Source organism: Embiotoca jacksoni, unplaced genomic scaffold, assembly GCF_022577435.1.
Source record: "Embiotoca jacksoni isolate LCO1_2020_lvr unplaced genomic scaffold, fEmbJac1.0.p SCAF_35, whole genome shotgun sequence".
Taxonomy (NCBI): Eukaryota; Metazoa; Chordata; class Actinopteri; family Embiotocidae; genus Embiotoca; species Embiotoca jacksoni.
The window spans coordinates 32,541-56,395 of NW_027185387.1; the positions used below are offsets into that span (position 1 = coordinate 32,541).

A 23,855-nucleotide genomic window follows, 5' to 3' on the forward strand; every position below is an offset into this window, starting at 1 on the left:
GGTCCTTCAACAACTCTTGTGCCAAATGAAGTCACACCAGGTGGTAGTTTTAGTCTCTGTGTAACTTGTGTAACTTCTTTTTGTGTTGCTTCCTGGATTGCAGCCTGTTCAGTCATCAGCTCCTGTCTGCCTCGCCCCGTATGTGTCTTTTGTTAAGTTTGATTATAAAATGCATTTCTTTTTGTTCAATCCGTGGTGTGCTTCGTCTTTGCTGCGGCCAAGAACCGGGCCGTAACACAATATATACAAAAATAATATATAGCGCTGGTCAAAACATTTGAACATTTTAGTTTTTGTTATACATGCACGTGGGTGTGAGGGTTATTGTATATACAGGGAACAGGAAAAAGGAAAGGTGGGCACAGGTACTTGAAGAGCACACAGTTCAGAGCACAACCACCAGACCAGAACTACACAACCCGACAGATTTCAGATTTCTCCTGAACTCCATTAAAGTGATGAATGAATGAACTGATTGGACAAAACTGTCTACGAGTGGAGCTGCTTCTCGGACAGAGAGGTACGTTTAAGACTTCTTAAATTAAATACTTTCAGACCGTGAAATTTACAGCAACTATAAATAATTTATTTATTTACATGATGGTATTATTGCAACATATTTACAGGTTAATATTTGTTCTAATGAATGTTTTTCCCCTTTTTTTTTCACTCTACTTGTAGTTTTGTTTTTGCTTTCCATGTTTCAGACTCCTCTTCGGTGTATTGAGCTTGAGGCTCTGCTGGACTCCTCCCACGTTTCTTCCTTTCAGTAAAACATCCACTTCAAACCATCAAAGCATCAAAGCCTCTTTAAAACGTGTTGTGTTGGATTTTGGTCTTCAGTCTCTGCAGTTTCGACCCAAAAATCTATCACAGTCTATTTCTCACTTTTTTTAAAGGTTTATGTTTATTTTCTCATTCAAGGGAGAAAACTAATCAAACTCATCGATCCTCAAAGAGTTTTCTCAGTAAAATGCTGTTCGTTCCTCAATAATTTGACATCATGGAATTTCTACTGTAACTTTCGACCCTGTTTTCTGTCTCAGCTGCTTCCAGACAAAATACACTGATGAACCAAATGATGGTGAACAAATGCAGCATTTGAAGATATTGAATGTTTGCACTCAGTGAACTTTATTGATTTTTCAAAACAACAGTATTAATAGTCAAAACAACAGATAGAACAAAGATTATATGAAATCAAATCAAAGAACACAACAGTCACACAACTGCAGACTCCCCACCTGGAGAGAAACGTAAAGTCCATCCATATATTTTAATGACACAATAAACCTGTCATATTGCAGCTGACTCTGATTATAATCAACATGCAGACATGATCAGATCAATTCAAGACTAGAAGCAAAAATAAATCAACTCTAATGTAACTATAAAACTGGACCCACAAGAAAGAAGAACCTGTATCCATTAACATTATAAGTGAAAAATAATCATTAAAAAAATTTGCTATTGCTCAAAAAACATAGTAAAAACAACTATTAACCTTCTTTTGATTTCAAAGTTGGTTAAAGTTGATCCTCAATGACTCCAGCTGGAATAATAACAATAAAAACTAAGCTAACTTCAGCATTAATTCCAAAAACAACATCTTTACACATCATGTAACGCTTCAGTTTGTTCCCACATTAAATGAGTAAAATCCTCTAAATGACTTTAGTTGAACGATTTCATGCACAGATTCCCTTCATCCACACAATCAGCTGCTTCTGACTCAGAATATCATCTGTGTACGATCAAATAACGATCGGCACAGTTTCCACGACCTGGTCTTTACATGGATTAGACCAGCGGCAGCGTTCGGTCCGTCAGAACCGATGAATGTGATTCCAGATGAGTGAGATAGTGAAGGCCCGGGCAGCGGAGGAGACACAACAACACGTAAAACACACCAAACAAAGAAAACATGTTCCTGAAACATTTAGAGACGGAAAAGTGGGACTGACAGCTGATCTCAGTGCAGTGAAGACAAACACGTTTTAACCAACTGTCCCTTTAATCACTTCTGTCTATGTGACTTTAATGAACTCAGCAGATTTTCCTTCCTTCCAGTAAATATGAACTCCAGCATGGAGCGGCTGAGTGAATGTGGTCTGGACTCTGTGGAGGAGAGTCATGGTTTCAGAGACGTCGTAGAAAGATAGAATACCTGCACTGTGATCCAGGTACACTCCGACTCTGGAGGACCGAGGACCTGAGATTGTAGTTTGGACTTTGTTGTCATAAAATATATAACAGTTTAAGTAGCAATATAATGACCATGATTTGTCATTACGTCCAAATGAACATTCATCTGAGTTTCCTTCTCTGCTGATATTCTTGTATGCGACTGCGACTCCAACTCTGTCTCCTCTCCTCTCCACCTCCCAGTAACAACGTCCAGTCAGACTCTCTCTACTCAGGACCTGAAGGAAGTTAGTGAATCTGTCTGGATGATCAGAATAAGACTGTTTTTTTTGTTTATATGTTGCTTTTCTGTTCCCCTCAGATAATAACAGGTGTGTATGTGCTGTGTTTGGATCCAGCGTGATCTCACGTGAATAGTTTAAGAATCCAGCTCTGGTCTTGGGCTCCGGTTGTGACAGTAAAACATCCGCTTGGGTCACTGTCAGTGAGATGTCGGTCCGTTGCTCCCTCAGGACGTCCTGTAGTTTATCTCTGGTCTGCGACACAGCTGCCGTCACATCCTGGAAGTATCTCCGAGGACGAGTGTCGACGGCGGATGAGTGTGTGGACTCTCCGAGTGCTGACAGCGAGCAGTAGTTGCTCAGAAACTCGTTGTGATCCTCTGCGTGCGAGAGCCGCTTCAGCTCGTCGTCTCTCCTCGTCAGCTCGGCGATCTCCCGCTCCAGCTTCTCCTGAAGCTCTCTGACTCGACTCACTTCGGTTTCCAGCTGGGATCTGACCTGCAGCTTCACGTCGCTGCTGCTTTTCTGGATGAGACGGATCACCTCGGCGAAGATCTCCTCGCTGTGATCCGTCGCTTCTTTGGCGGAGGCGATGGCGGCCTCCACCTCCCTCTGAAGCAGCTGCACGTCTTTCTCTCGCTCCTGGATCTCCTGCCGGATGTTTCCTCGACTCCCCTCGAGCTCCTTCTGCTTCTCCGTCCTCTCTTCTGCAGCTGGGACGGTGTCGTGGCCTTTGTGTTCATCCATCGTGCAGAGATAACAGATAATCTGCCGATCGGTGCGGCAGAAGATCTTCATCACCTCGTTGTGACGAGAGCAGATGTTCTCCTGGAGCTTCTTGGAGGGGTCGGCCAGCTTGTGTTTCTTGAATGGAGCTGCGTCATAGTGAAGTTGGAGGTGTTTCTCACAGTAAGATGCCAGACAGGATAAACAGGACTTGATAGCTTTCAGTTTTCTCCCCCTGCAGACGTCACAGGCCACATCTTCAGGTCCAGCGTAGCAGGGATCATCAGGAGCATCTTGGAGTCCCTTCGTCTTCAGCTCCTCCATTAAATATGCAAACATGGTGTTTTTCACCAGGGCGGGTCTTGGTGAGACGGTCTGCCTGCACTGAGGACAGCTGTAGACTCCCTTCTTGTCCTCTTCATCCCAGTGGGCTTTAATACAGCTCATGCAGTAACTGTGTCCACAGGGAATAGTCACCGGATCCTTCAGCAGGTCCAGACAGATCGAACAAGAAAGCTTGTCTCGGTCCAGCTGAACTACTCTCTGCGCCATTTCACCTCTCAGCAGCAAAGACTGTGTGAGTTTCACTTCCTCAAAGATAAAACTAGTTCCAGCTCTGATTTAAATATCACATGACTCTGCAGCCAATGAGGACGTCAGCTCTTCCAGTTCACCCCATGTCGGCTCCGCCCATCTTCAAGCTGCAGGTGTGAAGGAGGGAACAAGGAAACGTGGACAGAGTGGAGCTGCTGAGTTTGAGAGCAGGAAGAAGAGGGAGGGTTATCAGACTGTGTTCCTTCCACGACAACAACACTTTGAAAACGTGTCGTTATTGTGGTGGCAAATAGTTTTTGGCTCCATATTTGTGTAATTCGTTCTCATTTTCTGTTCAGTTTATTTTTCCGGGTTCAACAGCAGAGATTTGTCAAATTAAACTGCAAAGAAAAACACTTTTTTCCACATATTTAATGAAATAAACTAACATTTCATTAATGTTATCATTTTGGTAACAGACATCACTTCAAATATTACTGGACTGTTCACATCAATGAGTCAACTTGATATAAGATCTTGTTGAAACTCACTTTGCTCAACCTGAACTTCAGTAATCAGTGTTAAAGAACCAGCATGGAGGATTTGAAGTCCAAATAAAGAAAGTCAAACCAGTCGGTTGCTCAGTTTGTTTGAAATATCTTTGCAACAGATTTGAGATGTATTTTAAATATAGTAAACACCTTAATATCTCTTTATACAGTCTAACTTTAAAGGGAAACAGTAGAATTTCACATTACGGCCATGAGAGGGCAAGACAAGTTTATTTGTAGAGCACATTATTTACAGCCAAGAAGTTGTTCAGCTGTTGAAAAAACGTTTTTTCAGTTATTTTAATGAAAAATGGGAGGTTTGATATTGGCCTATAATGTTTCATTGTTGCGGAGTCTAAATTAAAGGTTTATGTAAATATTCTCATTCAAGGGAGAAAAGGAATCAAACTCATCGATCCTCAAAGAGTTTTCTCAGTAAAATGGTGTTCGTTCCTCAATAATTTGACATCATGGAATTTCTACTGTAACTTTCGACCCTGTTTTCTGTCTCAGCTGCTTCCAGACAAAATACTCTGATGAACCAAATGATGGTGAACAAATGCAGCATTTGAAGATATTGAATGTTTGCACTCAGTAAACTTTATTGATTTTTCAACACAACAGTATTAATAGTCAAAACAACAGATAGAACAAAGATTATATGAAATCAAATAAAAGAACACAACAGTCACACAACTGCAGACTCCCCACCTGGAGAGAAACGTAAAGTCCATCCATATATTTTAATGACACAATAAACCCGTCATATTGCAGCTGACTCTGATTATAATCAACATGCAAACATGATCAGATCAATTCAAGACTAGAAGCAAAAATAAATCAACTCTAATGTAACTATAAAACTGGACCCACAAGAAAGAAGAACCTGTATCCATTAACATTATAAGTGGAAAATAATCGTTAAAAACAACTTTGCTGTGACTCAAAAAAACATACTAAAATTGATTCATGAACGTCTTTTGACTTAAAATTGCTGCAGAAGTTTGTTAGTTGATCCTCAATGACTCCAGCTGGAATAAAAACTAAGCTAAGATCAGCATGAATTGATCAAAACAACATCTTGAACATCGTTATTCATCACGTGAAGCTTTTGCTTGTTCCCCCGTTAAATCAGTCAAATCCTGTCAATGACTTTTGTTCCGTGATTTCTTCTCTTTTCCTCTTAAAGTCCCGTCACACCGGTGAATCATTTCCTTCGTGTCGCCGTTCACACCTTAATTCAACAATGCAGTTTGTCTCTGCAGCCTCCGAACACTGTAAAACATCACACAGGACTTTATCTGAATCAATTCAACTTTGTTACGTTAACTTAACGTCAACGTTAGAAAGGCTGTAGACCAGGGGTCTTCAATGTTTTTCAGGCCGAGGACCCCCAAACTGATAGAGAGATGGAGCAGGGACCCCCTACTATAGATATTGTATAAAATTGTTTTATATTAAACTGGGCCTACTGCCATGTATAAACATACCTTGTTATTGTGCATTCAATACTAAGCTACTCAAATAATACACAGGTTCATATATTCATGTTTTTATTTTAAACATGTGCAAGGTCCAGTGAGTAGGGTGGCCGTGCTGCTGCCATTTATAAACAGACCTCGTCAACTGATACCAACGCCAACATCAACATTGTCTGTCAATTGATGATAATCACACATACCAGTTGTTCAAATGGACGTTTTTATTTGAAACGAAAGTGAGTGATGGCCTATTAGTGCCACTGCCATGTATAAACATACCTGTTATCTTCATACAATACTGAACTATTAAAATAACGGACAGATTGATGTTTGTCTTTTTAAACATACATGTAGGGGGACAGTGAATCCTCATGCCATGTGGATGGCACACATAGGCCTATTCCCACATTAGTGAGATGTCTGAGCCTGATGAGTAGCACACAACTGATCTATCCTTGGATGGATGGAGGTTGCCAGGCAGAGGGTCATATCAGCCTCAGGCTGCAGTCTTCACCTGGATTTGTTTTTCAGGTAGGTGAGTGAGGAAAATCCACTTTCGCAAAGATATGTTGCTGCAAAGGGCAAAAGGCTCATCGTAGCTTTTGCTGCCAATTGTGGAAAGTCTTTCTGGCAAGAGATCCAGAACTGGGCGAGTGTTTTAGTGTCATACGTGTTTCTGAACGTCCTGTCAGTGGACAGTTCGATGAGCTGATCCTCCTCCGTCACCGTCAGGCGTGCGCCGTCCGCTGCGTTGTCTCTGAATGGAAACCGTGTCCACGTCTCGTCCCCGTGCCGGGAGTCGGCCTCAGAAAAGTAGTTCCTCAATTGACCGTCGAGCGCCTCCGAGTGTTACGGGAGGGGAGAGCGCAGCAGAATCTCCCAGCTCATCCACTGATGGAAACACGGAGAATATTCTGATCTTTCTGGAGAAAGCCTTCCATTCTGTCACACAGCTGAACGGCACGTGGATTGCGACCTCGCGTGGAACTGTTAAGTTCGTTTAGCTCGGCAAAAATGCCAGAAAGATACGCAAGTTTAGTGACCCAGACGTTGTCGGTGGAAAGTGCAGCCCGCTCTGCACCATCCAACCTCAGAGTGGTACAGTAGCTCAGTGTGTTCTTCTCCCTCAGCAGCACAGAGATTAGAGAAGAGACGCGTTTTCAAAGCACTCTTCTTCACTATATCCACAACTTTCACCAGCGAGTCCGCGACATCTGACAATTCAGCACTGGCGTCTTTGGAGACGAGCGACTCCCTGTGCAGCACGCGGTGCGTCCAAATCACCTGCGGAGCCGCGTCCTTTACAAGCGCCATCCGTCCACTTTTTAAACCAGCCGTGGCTCTTACGATACATTTTGCCCACGGAAAGTCGTTTTCTCTGGAAAAAACAACATCCATCGCTTTGAAGATTTCAGAAGTAGTTGTGCGTTCAGGAAGCCGCTTACCAAACAAAACGTCCTCCCGCGTTTCATTTTGATGGACGAAGCGCACAAACGCCAGAAGCCGGTCGTCCTTTGACACGTGTTGATTCATCCAATTGTGTACGGCTGTTTCTTCTGGGCAATCCCAAGAGCAACTCGATGAGAGCATTTCAAAGCTAGCTCACCAACTTTGGCTGATTTTCTCATCGATGTCTGTTGACCTCGGAGGGATTTGAGACTCGTTTGGAAGTGTTCAACAGGTTTGTCTTTTAAGTGGCTGTGGGTTGTCTCCAAGTGACGCTGCAGCTTCGATGGCTTCATAGATCCGTTTGACAGCACAGTAGAGCAAATGACACACGTTGGTGATTCGATGCCATCTGTCTCCTTGAAGGTCAATCCGAACTTCAGATAATTACCTGGATATTTCCGGGTCTTCTCTCGTTTGCGCTTACCCTTATCAGCTGCTACATCAGCAGCAGGTGCTGCCTCGCCACTTGCATTTTCACCGGTGGTTTCTGAGGTGGAGGGTATCTCTCTTGTGCTCGTGGAGTTTTTTGGTGGAGTTACAAAACGATCTATTTTCGCTCATAACGACGTCCGTACGCTCGGCATGATAATATACTGGCCTCAGTAGTTGGCTGTTGTGGATATAAGCTGCAGTGTTTTAGCCAGGAATATCTTGCAAAAATGATTGCACAAGGATTCGTGGGTGAAGTCAACGTTGTTGTTTTTTATTTATTTTTTTTTTTTTACAACTGTATCTTCTTTTCAAATAATATTGCAGCGTGCGTCCTTGTGTCTGGGATGTTAGTCAGATGGAGACTGAATAGGCTCTCTGTCAATCACAGGGAACCTGACAGAGCCAGCTGGAACATGCAGCTCAGCAGCGATAGGGGCGGGTCCTCCTCTTTGTGTGCAGGAGGTTTGGAGGGACATGTCCAGGCTAGTCTGGCTGTGAGTGAACCTGTGGCCATCTTGAGAGAGCTCCTGTGTGTTGCTGAATTTGTGCATTTCTGACTGAAAGATAAAATCTTCTGCCTCCATTTATCGGTTCGCTACAATATGTTGGATTCATGTTAATGTCTATTTAAAGACATTTAAATTTGTGGAAACAAATAATTGGGGGAAAAAAAAAAATTTTAAATTGAAAAATTGTCTAATCAACCAAAAATATCACGACGCACTGCAGTACCTCCACGGACCCCCTAGAGGTCGCGGACCCCCTGTTGAAGACCTCTGGTCTAACTCCATATTTCAGTGCGACAAAGTTTTCAACCTTTGCAAGTGCTTTCAGCAACTCATTTCACACGTATATAATGTATTGAGGAGCAAATCTTGGAATTTGCTTCAGAAAAAGTTGCATTGCACCATTACGTCAACTCGACAGGAAGTCCACCATTTTGAATTTAGTCGCCGTTTTGGGCGATTCTGACACTTTGTACTTTGTCGAACTCCTCAGAGGGATTTTGTCGCCCCGACATGAATTTAGGTTCTCTGGATAGAAAACATGTTTGGGATTAAAAGTTATCAAAATAATTCGATTTCGTCGATGTGTGTGCCCGTAAAAAGGCGGCCATTTTGAGCGTCTCGCCATGAAACTACGAGTTGCTTTAAATCTTATGTCCATGGACCGACCTTCTACAAACATCACAGGTATGATAACAGCCCCGCCCTGAAGACCCCTGTGTGGTAATATTCACTCATAGTCATAGCGCCCCCTGTTGGCCACTGGAAATGACACTTTTCATACTTTCACATTCTACGTCGAACTGGTTGATCACATGAACGTAAAGTCGAGTCACAAAAACCTAAACATGTAGTTGATTATATATTGAGACATTTGTTCGACTTTGTTAATGGGCGTCGCCGTGACGATGCGGCAAATTTGGATGTCTCGCCGTGACACAGGAAGTTGATGTTTAAGGTCAAAGGATGCTTGAAACCTCACGAAACGTGTCACATACATCCGGCATGGTGAGACCATACATCTGATGTGTTTTGCAAGTGGGCGTGCCCAAACGGCTCGCCAGCGCCCCCTGCTGCAGACAGGAAATGAGACAAAAATAGCAACTTTAAGCGGGTACATGGTCCCTCGGGCATTGCACGTCGGGAAGACGGCTTCGGGGAGGCGGTGCGCGGGAGTGCGAGGGCCCGTACATCACTGCTTGCAGTTTTAATTGTTTTTGCTTTCCATGTTTCAGACTCCTCTTCGGTGTATTGAACTTGATGCTCTGCTGGACTCCTCCTACATTTCTTCCTTTCAGTAAAACATCCACTTCAAACCATCAAAGCATCAAAGCCACTTTAAAACGTGTTGAGTTGGATTTTGGTCTTCAGTCTCTGCAGCTTCGACCCAAAAATCTATCACAGTCTATTTCTCACTTTTTTTAAAGGTTTATGTAAATATTCTCATTCAAGGGAGAAAAGGAATCAAACTCATCGATCCTCAAAGAGTTTTCTCAGTAAAATGCTGTTCGTTCCTCAATAATTTGACATCATGGAATTTCTACTGTAACTTTCGACCCTGTTTTCTGTCTCAGCTGCTTCCAGACAAAATACTCTGATGAACCAAATGATGGTGAACAAATGCAGCATTTGAAGATATTGAATGTTTGCACTCAGTAAACTTTGTTGATTTTTCAACACAACAGTATTAATAGTCAAAACAACAGATAGAACAAAGATTATATCAAATAAAATCAAAACACAACAGTCACACAACTGCAGACTCCCCACCTGGAGAGAAACGTAAAGTCCATCCATATATTTTAATGACACAATAAACCCGTCATATTGCAGCTGACTCTGATTATAATCAACATGCAGACATGATCAGATCAATTCAAGACTAGAAGCAAAAATAAATCAACTCTAATATAACTATAAAACTGGACCCACAAGAAAGAAGAACCTGTATCGATTAACATTATAAGTGGAAAATAATCATTCCAAAATTAGCTGTTGCTCAAAAAACATACTAAAAATGACTATTAACCTTCTTTTGATTTCAAAGTTGGTTAAAGTTGATCCTCAATGACTCCAGCTGGAATAATAACAATAAAAACTAAGCTAACTTCAGCATTAATTCCAAAAACAACATCTTTACACATCATGTAACGCTTCAGTTTGTTCCCACATTAAATGAGTAAAATCCTCTAAATGACTTTAGTTGAACGATTTCATGCACAGATTCCCTTCATCCACACAATCAGCTGCTTCTGACTCAGAATATCATCTGTGTACAATCAAATAACGATCGGCACAGTTTCCATGACCTGGTCTTTACATGGATTAGACCAGCGGCAGCGTTCGGTCCGTCAGAACCGATGAATGTGATTCCAGATGAGTGAGATAGTGAAGGCCCGGGCAGCGGAGGAGACACAACAACACGTAAAACACACCAAACAAAGAAAACATGTTCCTGAAACATTTAGAGACGGAAAAGTGGGACTGACAGCTGATCTCAGTGCAGTGAAGACAAACACGTTTTAACCAACTGTCCCTTTAATCACTTCTGTCTATGTGACTTTAATGAACTCAGCAGATTTTCCTTCCTTCCAGTAAATATGAACTCCAGCATGGAGCGGCTGAGTGAATGTGGTCTGGACTCTGTGGAGGAGAGTCATGGTTTCAGAGACGTCGTAGAAAGACAGAATACCTGCACTGTGATCCAGGTACACTCCGACTCTGGAGGACAGAGGACCTGAGATTGTAGTTTGGACTTTGTTGTCATAAAATGTATCACAGTTTAAGGAGCAATATAATGACCATGATTTGTCATTACGTCCAAATAAACATTCATCTGAGTTTCCTTCTCTGCTGATATTCTTGTATGCGACTGCGACTTCAACTCGTCCTCCTCTCCTCTTCACCTCACAGTAACAACGTCCAGTCAGACTCTCTCTACTCAGGACCTGTTGGAAGTTAGTGAATCTGTCTGGACGATCAGAATAAGACTGTTTTTGTTTTATTGATTTTGCTTTTCTGTTCCCCTCAGATAATAACAGGTGTGTATGTGCTGTGTTTGGATCCAGTGTGATCTCACGTGAATATTTTAAGAATCCAGCTCTGGTCTTGGGCTCCGGTTGTGACAGTAAAACATCCACTTGGGTCACTGTCAGTGAGATGTCGGTCCGTTGCTCCCTCAGAACGTCCTGTAGTTTATCTCTGGTCTGCGACACAGCTGCCGTCACATCCTGGAAGTATCTCGGAGGACGAGTGTCGACGGCGGATGAGTGTGTGGACTCTCCGAGTGCTGACAGCGAGCGGTAGTTGCTCAGAAACTCGTTGTGATCCTCTGCGTGCGAGAGCCGCTTCAGCTCGTCGTCTCTCCTCGTCAGCTCGGCGATCTCCCGCTCCAGCTTCTCCTGAAGCTCTCTGACTCGACTCACTTCGGTTTCCAGCTGGGATCTGACCTGCAGCTTCACGTCGCTGCTGGTTTTCTGGATGAGACGGATCACCTCGGCGAAGATGTCCTCGCTGTGATCCGTCGCTTCTTTGGCGGAGGCGATGGCGGCCTCCACCTCCCTCTGAAGCAGCTGCACATCTTTCTCTCGCTCCTGGATCTCCTGCCGGATGTTTCCTCGACTCCCCTCGAGCTCCTTCTGCTTCTCCGTCCTCTCTGCTGCAGCTGGGACGGTGTCGTGGCCTTTGTGTTCATCCATCGTGCAGAGATAACAGATAATCTGCCGATCGGTGCGGCAGAAGATCTTCATCACCTCGTCGTGAAGAGAGCCAATGTTCTCCTGGAGCTTCTTGGAGGGGTCGGCCAGCTTGTGTTTCTTTAATGGAGCTGTTAGGATTCCTGTCTGTTCCCAGTGTGTTTTCCTCTGTTTAACCCCGAATACCTTTCCTCCTGTGTCCTGTCATTCCCCTGTCTGTTTTTTCTCCCTCAGCAGTACCTTCCTCCAAGCACCGCCCACTGCCGCACCTCTCCGGCAGCACAGCTGAGCGACATTCCGGTGATTACGCCGGCCGCTACTAATACTCCGGTCTCCGGCCCAGCCGGTGTCAGTTCGTCCGTTGCCTACCCGTCAACCCGTCCAGTAAGTCCGTTTTCTCCCGTTGTTTGAGACTACGCTTCTGACCTGTTTCCTGTTTCCTGCCGTTCAGTGTCGGGCCACGGGCATCCACCTGAACGAAGAAGATTCCAGATCGTTCCTCGGAGATCATCTGCTGCAATCTTGGCAATCCTGTGTCGAGCTACGAGTGTCACACAGTCGACCCTTCCGGTTCCGTCCAGTGTCGAGCCACGGGCATCACCTGCACGAAGAGACCCTCCAGTGCGTTCCTCGGAGATCCGCTGTCGAGGTTTTGGGCGATCCTGTGTCGAGTCGCGGACGTCACACAGTCGACCCTGCCGGTTCCATCCAGTGTTGAGCCACGGGCATCACCTGCACGAAGAGACCCTCCAGTGCGTTCCTCGGAGATCCGCTGTCGAGGTTTTGGGCGATCCTGTGTCGAGTTGCGGACGTCACACAGTCAATCCAACCAATCAGCTCGCTGTGGAGAGATCTGGGGATTCCCCCCAGCGGAGCATCGCCGTTCGTCTACGTCACCCGGCCACGTGTCAAGGGGAACCCCGGGATTCCCTCGGGTGGCGCAGCGCAGATTGACACAGACTCTTGGCGTGCATTTCCAGGTTGCTCTCGCTGCCCGGGAAATAAAGACCTGATTCTTAAGAGATTTTGCCGTGTGTCTGCATTTGGGTTCGTTTATCACCTCACCTCATAACAGAACGAACTGACCAGACATGGACCCAGCAACCGCGGCAGAATCCACCTCTGCGGACCAACTGCAGAGGGCACTTACGACCCAGGGGATTCTCGTCGGGCAGCACCATCAGCTGATCCAGGGACTGACTGATGCTCAGCAGGCTCTCAGCTCCCAGGTGGCTGGGCTCGGGGCTATGATGCGGGATCTCACTCTCGCCCTCCAGCCCGTCGCTGGGCCACCTGTCGCTGGACCGCCCGTCGCGGCTTCACCTCCTCCCCGTGAGTCATTTGTTCCGCCCCCGGAGCCATTTCACGGGGCTACACGGGGTTGCCGAGGATTCTTATTACAAGTGATGTTAGTGTTCTGACAGCAGCCTATCACCTATGCCTCGGACAGTTCGAAGATCTCCTATATTATAGGGTTGCTGCGAGGACGGGCCTTGATCTGGGCTGATGCATGGCACACTCGGAACCCAGTAGACTCTACCTCGTTCGCACGGCTGAGGGAGGAGTTTGAAAAGGTGTTTGATCACCCGGAGTACTCCAGTGATGCGGTACAGCGGCTGCTTCACCTACGCCAGGGCTCTACAAGCGCGGCTGAGTTTTCAGTGGAGTTCCGGATCCTAGCCGCCGAGTCCGGCTGGGACGAGAGGGCCCTGCGGGGTGTGTACCAGAACAGTTTATCTGAGGAACTTAAAGATGAGCTCGCCGTTAGGGAGGAGGCTGACTCTTTAGATGAACTCATCTCTCTCTCCATTCGGCTGGATAACCGAATGCGGGAGAGAAGGCGCGAGAGGACCCGCCGGACCGCCCCGCCGGGCCGTCAGTCTAACTCCTATTCCTGTTTCCCGCTCCAGGCACCCACACGTCGACCCACTCCCGATCAATGGGACCACACCGCTACGACGCCGCCAGCGGACGAGGAGCCCATGCAGCTGGGGAGGTCGCATCTCACTCGGCAGCAGAGGGAGCAGCGCCTCAGGTCGGGAGTTTGCCTCTACTGCGGGGAGCCGGGGCATCGCATCGCCTCCTGTCCGGTTCGCCCAAAAGAGGGGGCTCGCCAGTAGTGGTTGGGATACTGGCGAGCGAGTCCACGCATTTCCCCCATCCCAAGTCCTGCCTGACGTTGCCAGCGAGCCTGGTTTTGCCATCAGGTCCTCTTCACATCTCGGCCATTATTGACTCTGGAGCCGAACAGAACTTTTTAGACTCCACGTTCGTCTCCACGCACGGGATTCCGGTGGAGGCTCTGGAGCGGCCGCTGTCGGTACGTGCCCTGGATGGCAGTCCGCTGGCAACTATTACACACCGAACTCTGCCCATTCCTCTGCTCGTGTCAGGCAATCATCGCCACAAGATTCGCTTGTATGTGTTCCCGACTCCTCTGACGCCCCTGGTCCTGGGTCACCCTTGGCTCCGGGACCACAACCCCCGGATCGACTGGATAGGAGAGAGAGTCTTGGGTTGGAGCCCGGCCTGTCACTCACGCTGCCTTTTGTCCGCCGTTCCCCAGCCTGAGAACATCCCCTGCAGTTCTACAGCTGGACCCGATCTATCCTCCGTTCCCCGAGAGTACGAGGACCTGGGGGAGGTTTTTAGTAAGGAACAAACCCTCTCCCTACCACCTCATCGACCTTACGATTGCGCCATCGAGTTGCTCTCTGGCGCATTGTTTCCCTCCAGCTGCCTCTACAATCTGTCCCGACCCGAGCGAGAGGCGATGGAGAAATACATCACAGACTCTCTAGCCGCAGGAATTATCCGTCCCTCATCCTCCCCTCTGGGAGCGGGGTTTTTTTTTGTGACCAAGAAAGACAAGACCCTGCGTCCCTGCATTGACTACCGTGGTCTCAACCAGATCACCACTAAGAATAAGTACCCTCTACCACTGCTAGACTCTGTTTTCGAGTCTCTCGCAGGGGCCACCGTGTTCTCTAAATTGGACCTCCGTAACGCCTACCACCTGGTCCGAATCCGAGAGGGAGATGAGTGGAAGACAGCGTTTAACACCCCCCTTGGCCATTTTGAATATTTGGTCATGCCTTTCGGTCTGACCAATGCCCCTGCTGTTTTCCAGGCCCTGGTGAACGACGTCCTTCGGGACTTCCTGAACCGGTTCGTGTTCGTCTACTTGGACGACATATTGATCTACTCAGCTACCCCCAAGGAACACTACCATCATGTCCGTCAGGTCCTTCAAAGACTCCTGGAGAATCGGCTCTTCGTTAAGGCAGAGAAGTGCGCGTTCCATGTCCCTTCAGTCCAGTTTTTGGGCTTTATCATAGAGGAGGGGCAGGTCCGTAAGGACCCGGAGAAAGTTAAAGCTGTGACGGAATGGCCTGTGCCCTCCTCCCGAAAGAGACTTCAGCAGTTCCTAGGTTTTGCCAATTTTTACCGGCGATTCATCCGGGGTTACAGCCAGGCAGCTCTTCCCCTCACTCGACTCACATCCACCAAGGTGGATTTTAGCTGGACGCCCGAGGCCAACAAGGCTTTTTTGGCCCTCAAAGAACTGTTCGTCTCGGCTCCTATCCTCGCACATCCGGACGAGAGGCGCCAGTTCGTAGTCGAGGTGGACGCTTCTGATACCGGGGTCGGGGCAGTATTGTCCCAACGTTCAGTCGCTGATTCCAGACTCCGACCCTGTGCGTTCTTCTCCCGAAGACTCTCCCCAGCCCAGCGGAATTACGACGTGGGTAACTGAGAACTGCTGGCTGTGAAATTAGCTCTGGAGGAGTGGAGGCACTGGCTGGAGGGATCAGCGCAGCCTTTTGTTGTCCTTACCGATCATAAAAACCTAGAGTATATACACACAGCCAGAAGACTAAACCCCCGTCAGGCCCGCTGGGCATTATTTTTCTCCCGCTTCAATTTCACCATCACTTTTCGTCCAGGGCACAAGAACACTAAGCCCGACGCCCTGTCCCGTCAGTTTTCCCCGGATGAGGAGGAGCCAACCCCGGACACCATTGTGCCTCCCTCCTGCGTGCTAGGAGCGCTGACTTGGGAGGTCGAGACGGCGGTGCGTGAGGCTCAGCGGACCCAGCCTGACCCCGGAGGAGGTCCCCCTGACCGGCTGTTCGTTCCTCCGTCCGTCCGTTCCCAGGTCCTGCGGTGGGCTCATGACTCCCGGCTCTCCGGCCACCCAGGTATCTGCCGAACCATACACTGGCTTCGCCGCACCTTCTGGTGGCCATCCCTCGAGGAGGACTCGCGAGCCTACGTCTTGGCCTGCACTACATGTGCCCGCAATAAGGCTTCGCACCGACCCCCTGTGGGACTACTACAACCACTCCCCACCCCCCAGCGCCCATGGTCTCATATTGCTATAGACTTTGTCACGGGTTTCACTCCATCTGACCGGAATACGGTCATCCTAACCATAGTGGACCGGTTCTCAAAGGCGGCCCACTTCATTCCACTCCTCAAGCTTCCGTCTGCCCAGGAGACCGCTGACCTGCTGACCCTGCATGTCGTCCGACTCCACGGCATCCCTGTGGACATTGTGTCTGATCGGGGTCCGCAGTTCGCCTCTCAGGTCTGGAAGGCGTTTTGCCGGACCATCGGGGCCACGGCCAGCCTCTCCTCAGGGTTCCACCCCCAAACAAATGGACAGACCGAGAGGCTGAATCAGGAGTTGGAGGCCGTTCTTCGGTGTGTGACCACCGCCAATCCCGCATCCTGGAGCCGTCACCTTCCGTGGGTAGAATACGCCCACAACTCTCACACCTCCGCTGCCACTGGACTGTCCCCCTTCGAGGCCTCCCTGGGCTATCAACCTCCCCTGTTCCCTAGCCAAGAGGTCGCGGTAGCAGTCCCATCGGTTCAGGTCCATGCCCATCGCTGTAGGCGGGTGTGGAGGGAGACTCGGACCACCCTACTCCACACTGCGGAACGGAACAAGAGGGTGGCAGATCGTCGCCGAGTTCCCGCTCCCGTGTACCAGCTCGGACAGCAAGTTTGGCTCTCAACGAAGGATATTCCCCTTCGTACAGAGTCAAGAAAGCTGTCCCCGAGATTCATTGGGCCTTTCCCGATCACCGCCATAATCAACCCCGTCACAGTCAAACTACAGTTACCAGCCTCCATGAGAATTCACCCTGTCTTCCATGTCTCTCTCCTAAAACCCGTGGTCACCAGCCCATTAAATCCTCCGGCCACACCCCCTCCACCACCCCGAATTATCGATGGAGGGCCCGTCTATACGGTCAATCGCCTCCTCGATGTCCGTCGCAGAGGTAGGGGATTCCAGTATCTGGTAGATTGGGAGGGTTATGGGCCTGAGGAGCAGTGCTGGGTACCACGTTCCCGGATCTTGGATCCTGAGATGGTTCGCACCTACCATCGACAGAACCCTGACAAGCCTGGTGGTTCGCCAGGAGGCTCCCGTTGAGAGGGGGGTACTGTTAGGATTCCTGTCTGTTCCCAGTGTGTTTTCCCCTGTTTAACCCCGAATACCTTTCCTCCTGTGTCCTGTCATTCCCCTGTCTGTTTTTTATCCCTCAGCAGTACCTTCCTCCAAGCACCGCCCACTGCCGCACCTCTCCGGCAGCACAGCTGAGCGGCATTCCGGTGATTACGCCGGCCGCTACTAATACTCCGGTCTCCGGCCCAGCCGGTGTCAGTTCGTCCGTTGCCTACCCGTCAACCCGTCCAGTAAGTCCGTTTTCTCCCGTTGTTTGAGAGTACGCTTCTGACCTGTTTCCTGTTTCCTGCCGTTCAGTGTCGGGCCACGGGCATCCACCTGAACGAAGAAGATTCCAGATCGTTCCTCGGAGATCATCTGCTGCAATCTTGGCAATCCTGTGTCGAGCTACGAGTGTCACACAGTCGACCCTGCCGGTTCCGTCCAGTGTCGAGCCACGGGCATCACCTGCACGAAGAGACCCTCCAGTGCGTTCCTCGGAGATCCGCTGTCGAGATTTTGGGCGATCTTGTGTCGAGTCGCGGACGTCACACAGTCGATCCAACCAATCAGCTCGCTGTGGAGAGATCTGGGGATTCCCCCCAGCGGAGCATCGCCGTTCGTCTACGTCACCCGGCCACGTGTCAAGGGGAACCCTGGGATTCCATCGGGTGGCGCAGCGCAGATTGACACAGACTCTTGGCGTGCATTTCCGGGTTGCTCTCGCTGCCCGGGAAATAAAGACCTGATTCTTAAGAGATTTTGCCGTGTGTCTGCATTTGGGTTCGTTTATCACCTCACCTCATAACAGGAGCTGCGTCATAGTGAGGTTGGAGGTGTTTCTCACAGTAAGATGCCAGACAGGATAAACAGGAATTGATAGCTTTCAGTTTTCTCCCCCTGCAGACGTCACAGGCCACATCTTCAGGTCCAGCGTAGCAGAGATCATCAGGAGCATCTTGGAGTCCCGTCTTCTTCAGCTCCTCCACTAAATCTGCCAACATGGTGCTTTTCACCAGGGCGGGTCTCGGTGCGACGGTCTGCCTGCACTGAGGACAGCTGTAGACTCCCTTCTTGTCCTCTTCATCCCAGTGGGCTTTAATACAGCTCATGCAGTAGCTGTGTCCACAGGGAATAGTCACCAGATCCTTCAGCAGGTCCAGACAGATCGAACAAGAAAATTTGTCTCGGTCCAGCTGAACTCCTCTCTGCGCCATTTCACCTCTCAGCAGCAGGGACTGTGTGAGTTTCACTTCCTCAAAGATAAATCTAGTCCCAGCTCTTATTTAAATATCACGTGACTCTGCAGCCAATGAGGACGTCAGCTCTTCCAGTTCACCCCATGTCGTCTCCGCCCATCTTCAAGCTGCAGGTGTGAAGGAGGGAACAAGGAAACGTGGACAGAGTGGAGCTGCTGAGTTTGAGAGCAGGAAGAAGAGGGAGGGTTATCAGACTGTGTTCCTTCCACGACAACAACACTTTGAAAACGTGTCCTTATTGTGGTGGCAAATAGTTTTTGGCTCCATATTTGTGTAATTTGTTCAGTTTATTTTTCCGGGTTCAACAGCAGAGATTTGTCAAATTAAACTGCAAAGAAAAACACTTTTTTCCACATATTTAATGAAATAAACTAACATTTCATTAATGTTATCATTTTGGTAACAGACATCACTTCAAATATTACTGGACTGTTCACATCAATGAGTCAACTTGATATAAGATCTTGTTGAAACTCACTTTGCTCAACCTGAACTTCAGTAATCAGTGTTAAAGAACCAGCATGGAGGATTTGAAGTCCAAATAAAGAAAGTCAAACCAGTCGGTTGCTCAGTTTGTTTGAAATATCTTTGCAACAGATTTGAGATGTATTTTAAATATAGTAAACACCTTAATATCTCTTTATACAGTCTAACTTTAAAAGGAAACAGTAGAATTTCACATTACGGCCATGAGAGGGCAAGACAAGTTTATTTGTAGAGCACATTATTTACAGCCAAGAAGTTGTTCAGCTGTTGAAAAAAACGCTTCTTCAGTTATTTTACTGAAAAATGGGAGGTTTTATCAAACCTCCCATTTTTGGCCTATAATTTTTCATTGTTGCGGAGTCTAAATTAAAGGTTTATGTAAATATTCTCATTCAAGGGACAAAAGGAATCAAACTCATCGATCCTCAAAGTGTCAGGATTCCTGTTTTCCTCTGTTTAACCCCGATCACCTCTCCTCCTGTGTCCCCTCAGTCTCCTGTCTGCTTGTTCTGTGTCCTCCTCTCCTCTCCTCCTGTGTCCCCTCACTCTCCTGTCTGCTTGTTCTGTGTCCTCCTCTCCTCACCTCCCGTGGCCACGCCCCTCACCGGTTCCAGCAGCTGCTGCCACTCACCCCAGATCACTTCCTGCAGGTGTGCTGCATCTCCATGATCACCTCCCCGGACTATATGTACCCTGCCCCTGCACTCCTCTGGTTGTCAGTGCATTACTACTACTAGCAAAGGCTAGACGACAGCGAGTTACTGAGAGTGCGAGTTGTTCACCGCAAGGACCGCCAATCCCCCGTCCGTCCCCCGTCCATCCGTCCTGTCCCCTTTCCCATTCCTCCGGTTCCTGTTCCACCTTCAGACCTACCTGTCGGAGTCACCAGTTGGTTGAGTTGACCTCCCAACTTGGAAGCAAGTGGACGCTGTAGGTGCCACCTTTTGTTTGTTTGTTTGTTTGTTTGTTTGTTTGTTTGTTTTTGTTTACTGGAATAAAGATGGTATTTTGGAACTAAAACCCGAGTCTGTGAGCCTGCATTTGGGTCCTGGTAAAACACCACCTCAACACAAATGATGTTAAAAACTAGATTTTTGATCCCAACCATCTTTTGAATTTGATCACGTTACATTTCATGCACAACACAATCAGACTTCTTTTGTCATCTCTACTCAGAAATTGAAGCGCTGAGGTTTGGATGATGACGAGAGACAAATCATTATAACTTTCAAAATATTACACATTTTTTAACACATTTGTAACATTTGAGTGAATGAGGAGATTCTCCAACTCCTCTAAAACTTTCTGTCGTTGTCACAACAGCAGCCAGACATCATCTCTCAGATTCCTGATGTTTCCCGTGTTTCTTTGTCTGACTGATTATTTGTGTAACGTGTCCGAGCCGTCCTCTCCTGAGTCGCAGCTCCGCCTCACCTGCTCCTGATCACAAGTTACAAAACCACTCGGTGAACTCATCAGCCACTCCTGCTGAAATTATCTGGTCCTTCAACAACTCTTGTGCCAAATGAAGTCACACCAGGTGGTAGTTTTAGTCTCTGTGTAACTTGTGTAACTTCTTTTTGTGTTGCTTCCTGGATTGCAGCCTGTTCAGTCATCAGCTACTGTCTGCCTCGCCCCGTATGTGTCTTTTGTTAAGTTTGATTATAAAATGCATTTCTTTTTGTTCAATCCGTGGTGTGCTTCGTCTTTGCTGCGGCCAAGAACCGGGCCGTAACACAATATATACAAAAATAATATATAGCGCTGGTCAAAACATTTGAACATTTTAGTTTTTGTTATACATGCACGTGGGTGTGTGGGTTATTGTATATACAGGGAACTGGAAAAAGGAAAGGTGGGCACAGGTACTTGAAGAGCACACAGTTCAGAGCACAACCACCAGACCAGAACTACACAACCCGACAGATTTCAGATTTCTCCTGAACTCCATTAAAGTGATGAATGAATGAACTGATTGGACAAAACTGTCTACGAGTGGAGCTGCTTCTCGGACAGAGAGGTACGTTTAAGACTTCTTAAATTAAATACTTTCAGACCGTGAAATTTACAGCAACTATAAATTATTTATTTATTTACATGATGGTATTATTGCAACATATTTACAGGTTAATATTTGTTCTAATGAATGTTTTTCCCCTTTTTTTTTCACTCTACTTGTATTTTTGTTTTTGCTTTCCATGTTTCAGACTCCTCTTCGGTGTATTGAGCTTGATGCTCTGCTGGACTCCTCCCACGTTTCTTCCTTTCAGTAAAACATCCACTTCAAACCATCAAAGCATCAAAGCCTCTTTAAAACGTGTTGTGTTGGATTTTGGTCTTCAGTCTCTGCAGTTTCGACCCAAAAATCTATCACAGTCTATTTCTCACTTTTTTTTAAAGGTTTATGTTTATTTTCTCATTCAAGGGAGAAAACTAATCAAACTCATCGATCCTCAAAGAGTTTTCTCAGTAAAATGCTGTTCGTTCCTCAATAATTTGACATCATGGAATTTCTACTGTAACTTTCGACCCTGTTTTCTGTCTCAGCTGCTTCCAGACAAAATACTCTGATGAACCAAATGATGGTGAACAAATGCAGCATTTGAAGATATTGAATGTTTGCACTCAGTGAACTTTATTGATTTTTCAACACAACAGTATTAATAGTCAAAACAACAGATAGAACAAAGATTACATGAAATCAAATCAAAGAACACAACAGTCACACAACTGCAGACTCCCCACCTGGAGAGAAACGTAAAGTCCATCCATATATTTTAATGACACAATAAACCCGTCATATTGCAGCTGACTCTGATTATAATCAACATGCAGACATGATCAGATCAATTCAAGAATAGAAGCAAAAATAAATCAACTCTAATGTAACTATAAAACTGGACCCACAAGAAAGAAGAACCTGTATCGATTAAAATTATAAGTGCAAAATATTAAGAAAAATAAACCTTTTCTCTTGCTCAAAAAAACACAATAAAAATTAAAACTGCAAGCAGTGATGTACGGGCCCTCGCACTCCCACACGCCGCCTTCCCGAAGCCGTCTCCCCGACCTGCAGCGCGTGAGGGACATCATATCCCGGCTTCAAGTTGTTATGTTTGTCTCGTTTCCTGTCTCCAGCAGGTGGTGCTGGCGAGCCGTTTGGCCACGCCCACTCGCAAAACACATATCAGATGTCACTACGCTGGATGTATGTCACATGTTTCGTGAGGTTTCAAGCATCTTTTGACCTGAAGTCAAACTAGTCGGTTGCTCAGTTTGTTTGAAATATCTTTGCAACAGATTTGAGATGTATTTTAAATATAGTAAACACCTTAATATCTCTTTATACAGTCTAACTTTAAAGGGAAACAGTAGAATTTGACATTACGGCCATGAGAGGGCAAGACAAGTTTATTTGTAGAGCACATTATTTACAGCCAAGAAGTTGTTCAACTGTTGAAAAAACGCTTTTTCAGTTATTTTACTGAAAAATGGGAGGTTTGATATTGGCCTGTAATGTTTCATTGTTGCGGAGTCTAAATTAAAGGTTTATGTAAATATTCTCATTCAAGGGAGAAAAGGAATCAAACTCATCGAGCCTCAAAGTGTCAGGATTCCTGTTTTCCTCTGTTTTACCCCGATCACCTCTCCTCCTGTGTCCCCTCAGTCTCCTGTCTGCTTGTTCTGTGTCCTCCTCTCCTCACCTCCCGTGGCCACGCCCCTCACCGGTCCCAGCAGCTGCTGCCACTCACCCCAGATCACCTCCTGCAGGTGTGCTGCATCTCCATGATCACCTCCCCGGACTATATGTACCCTGCCCCTGCACTCCTCTGGTTATCGGTGCATTACTACTACTAGCAACAGCTAAACGACAGGAAGTTACTGAGAGTGCATCAGATTCCTGATGTTTCCCGTGTTTCTTTGTCTGACTGATTATTTGTGTAACGTGTCCGAGCCGTCCTCTCCTGAGTCGCAGCTCCGCCTCAACTGCTCGTGATCACAAGTTACAAAACCACTCGGTGAACTCATCAGCCACTCCTGCTGAAATTATCTGGTCCTTCAACAACTCTTGTGCCAAATGAAGTCACACCAGGTGGTAGTTTTAGTCTCTGTGTAACTTGTTTTTGTGTTGCTTCCTGGATTGCAGCCTGTTCAGTCATCAGCTCCTGTCTGCCTCGCCCCGTATGTGTCTTTTGTTAAGTTTGATTATAAAATGCATTTCTTTTTGTTCAATCCGTGATGTGCTTCGTCTTTGCTGCGGCCAAGAACCGGGCCGTAACACAATATATACAAAAATAATATATAGCGCTGGTCAAAACATTTGAACATTTTAGTTTTTGTTATACATGCACGTGGGTGTGTGGGTTATTGTATATACAGGGAACTGGAAAAAGGAAAGGTGGGCACAGGTACTTGAAGAGCACACAGTTCAGAGCACAACCACCAGACCAGAACTACACAACCCGACAGATTTCAGATTTCTCCTGAACTCCATTAAAGTGATGAATGAATGAACTGATTGGACAAAACTGTCTACGAGTGGAGCTGCTTCTCGGACAGAGAGGTACGTTTAAGACTTCTTAAATTAAATACTTTCAGACCGTGAAATTTACAGCAACTATAAATTATTTATTTATTTACATGATGGTATTATTGCAACATATTTACAGGTTAATATTTGTTCTAATGAATGTTTTTCCCCTTTTTTTTTCACTCTACTTGTATTTTTGTTTTTGCTTTCCATGTTTCAGACTCCTCTTCGGTGTATTGAGCTTGATGCTCTGCTGGACTCCTCCCACGTTTCTTCCTTTCAGTAAAACATCCACTTCAAACCATCAAAGCATCAAAGCCT

At 46.7% G+C, this 23,855-nt stretch overlaps 1 protein-coding gene across 1 annotated transcript; it reads right to left on the reverse strand.

The window, feature by feature from the left end:
- Positions 1–1,124: 1,124 nt before the first annotated feature.
- LOC138207996 (E3 ubiquitin/ISG15 ligase TRIM25-like) lies at positions 1,125–11,890 on the reverse strand. Its single transcript, XM_069165605.1, has 3 exons — positions 10,661–11,890; positions 6,389–6,558; positions 1,125–3,768 (listed from the first exon to the last, which is right to left on the reverse strand). Exons 1-3 carry the CDS (start codon positions 11,852–11,854, stop codon positions 2,028–2,030), a joined length of 3,105 nt encoding a protein of 1,034 aa, XP_069021706.1. The 5' UTR covers positions 11,855–11,890; the 3' UTR covers positions 1,125–2,027.
- Positions 11,891–23,855: the final 11,965 nt, after the last annotated feature.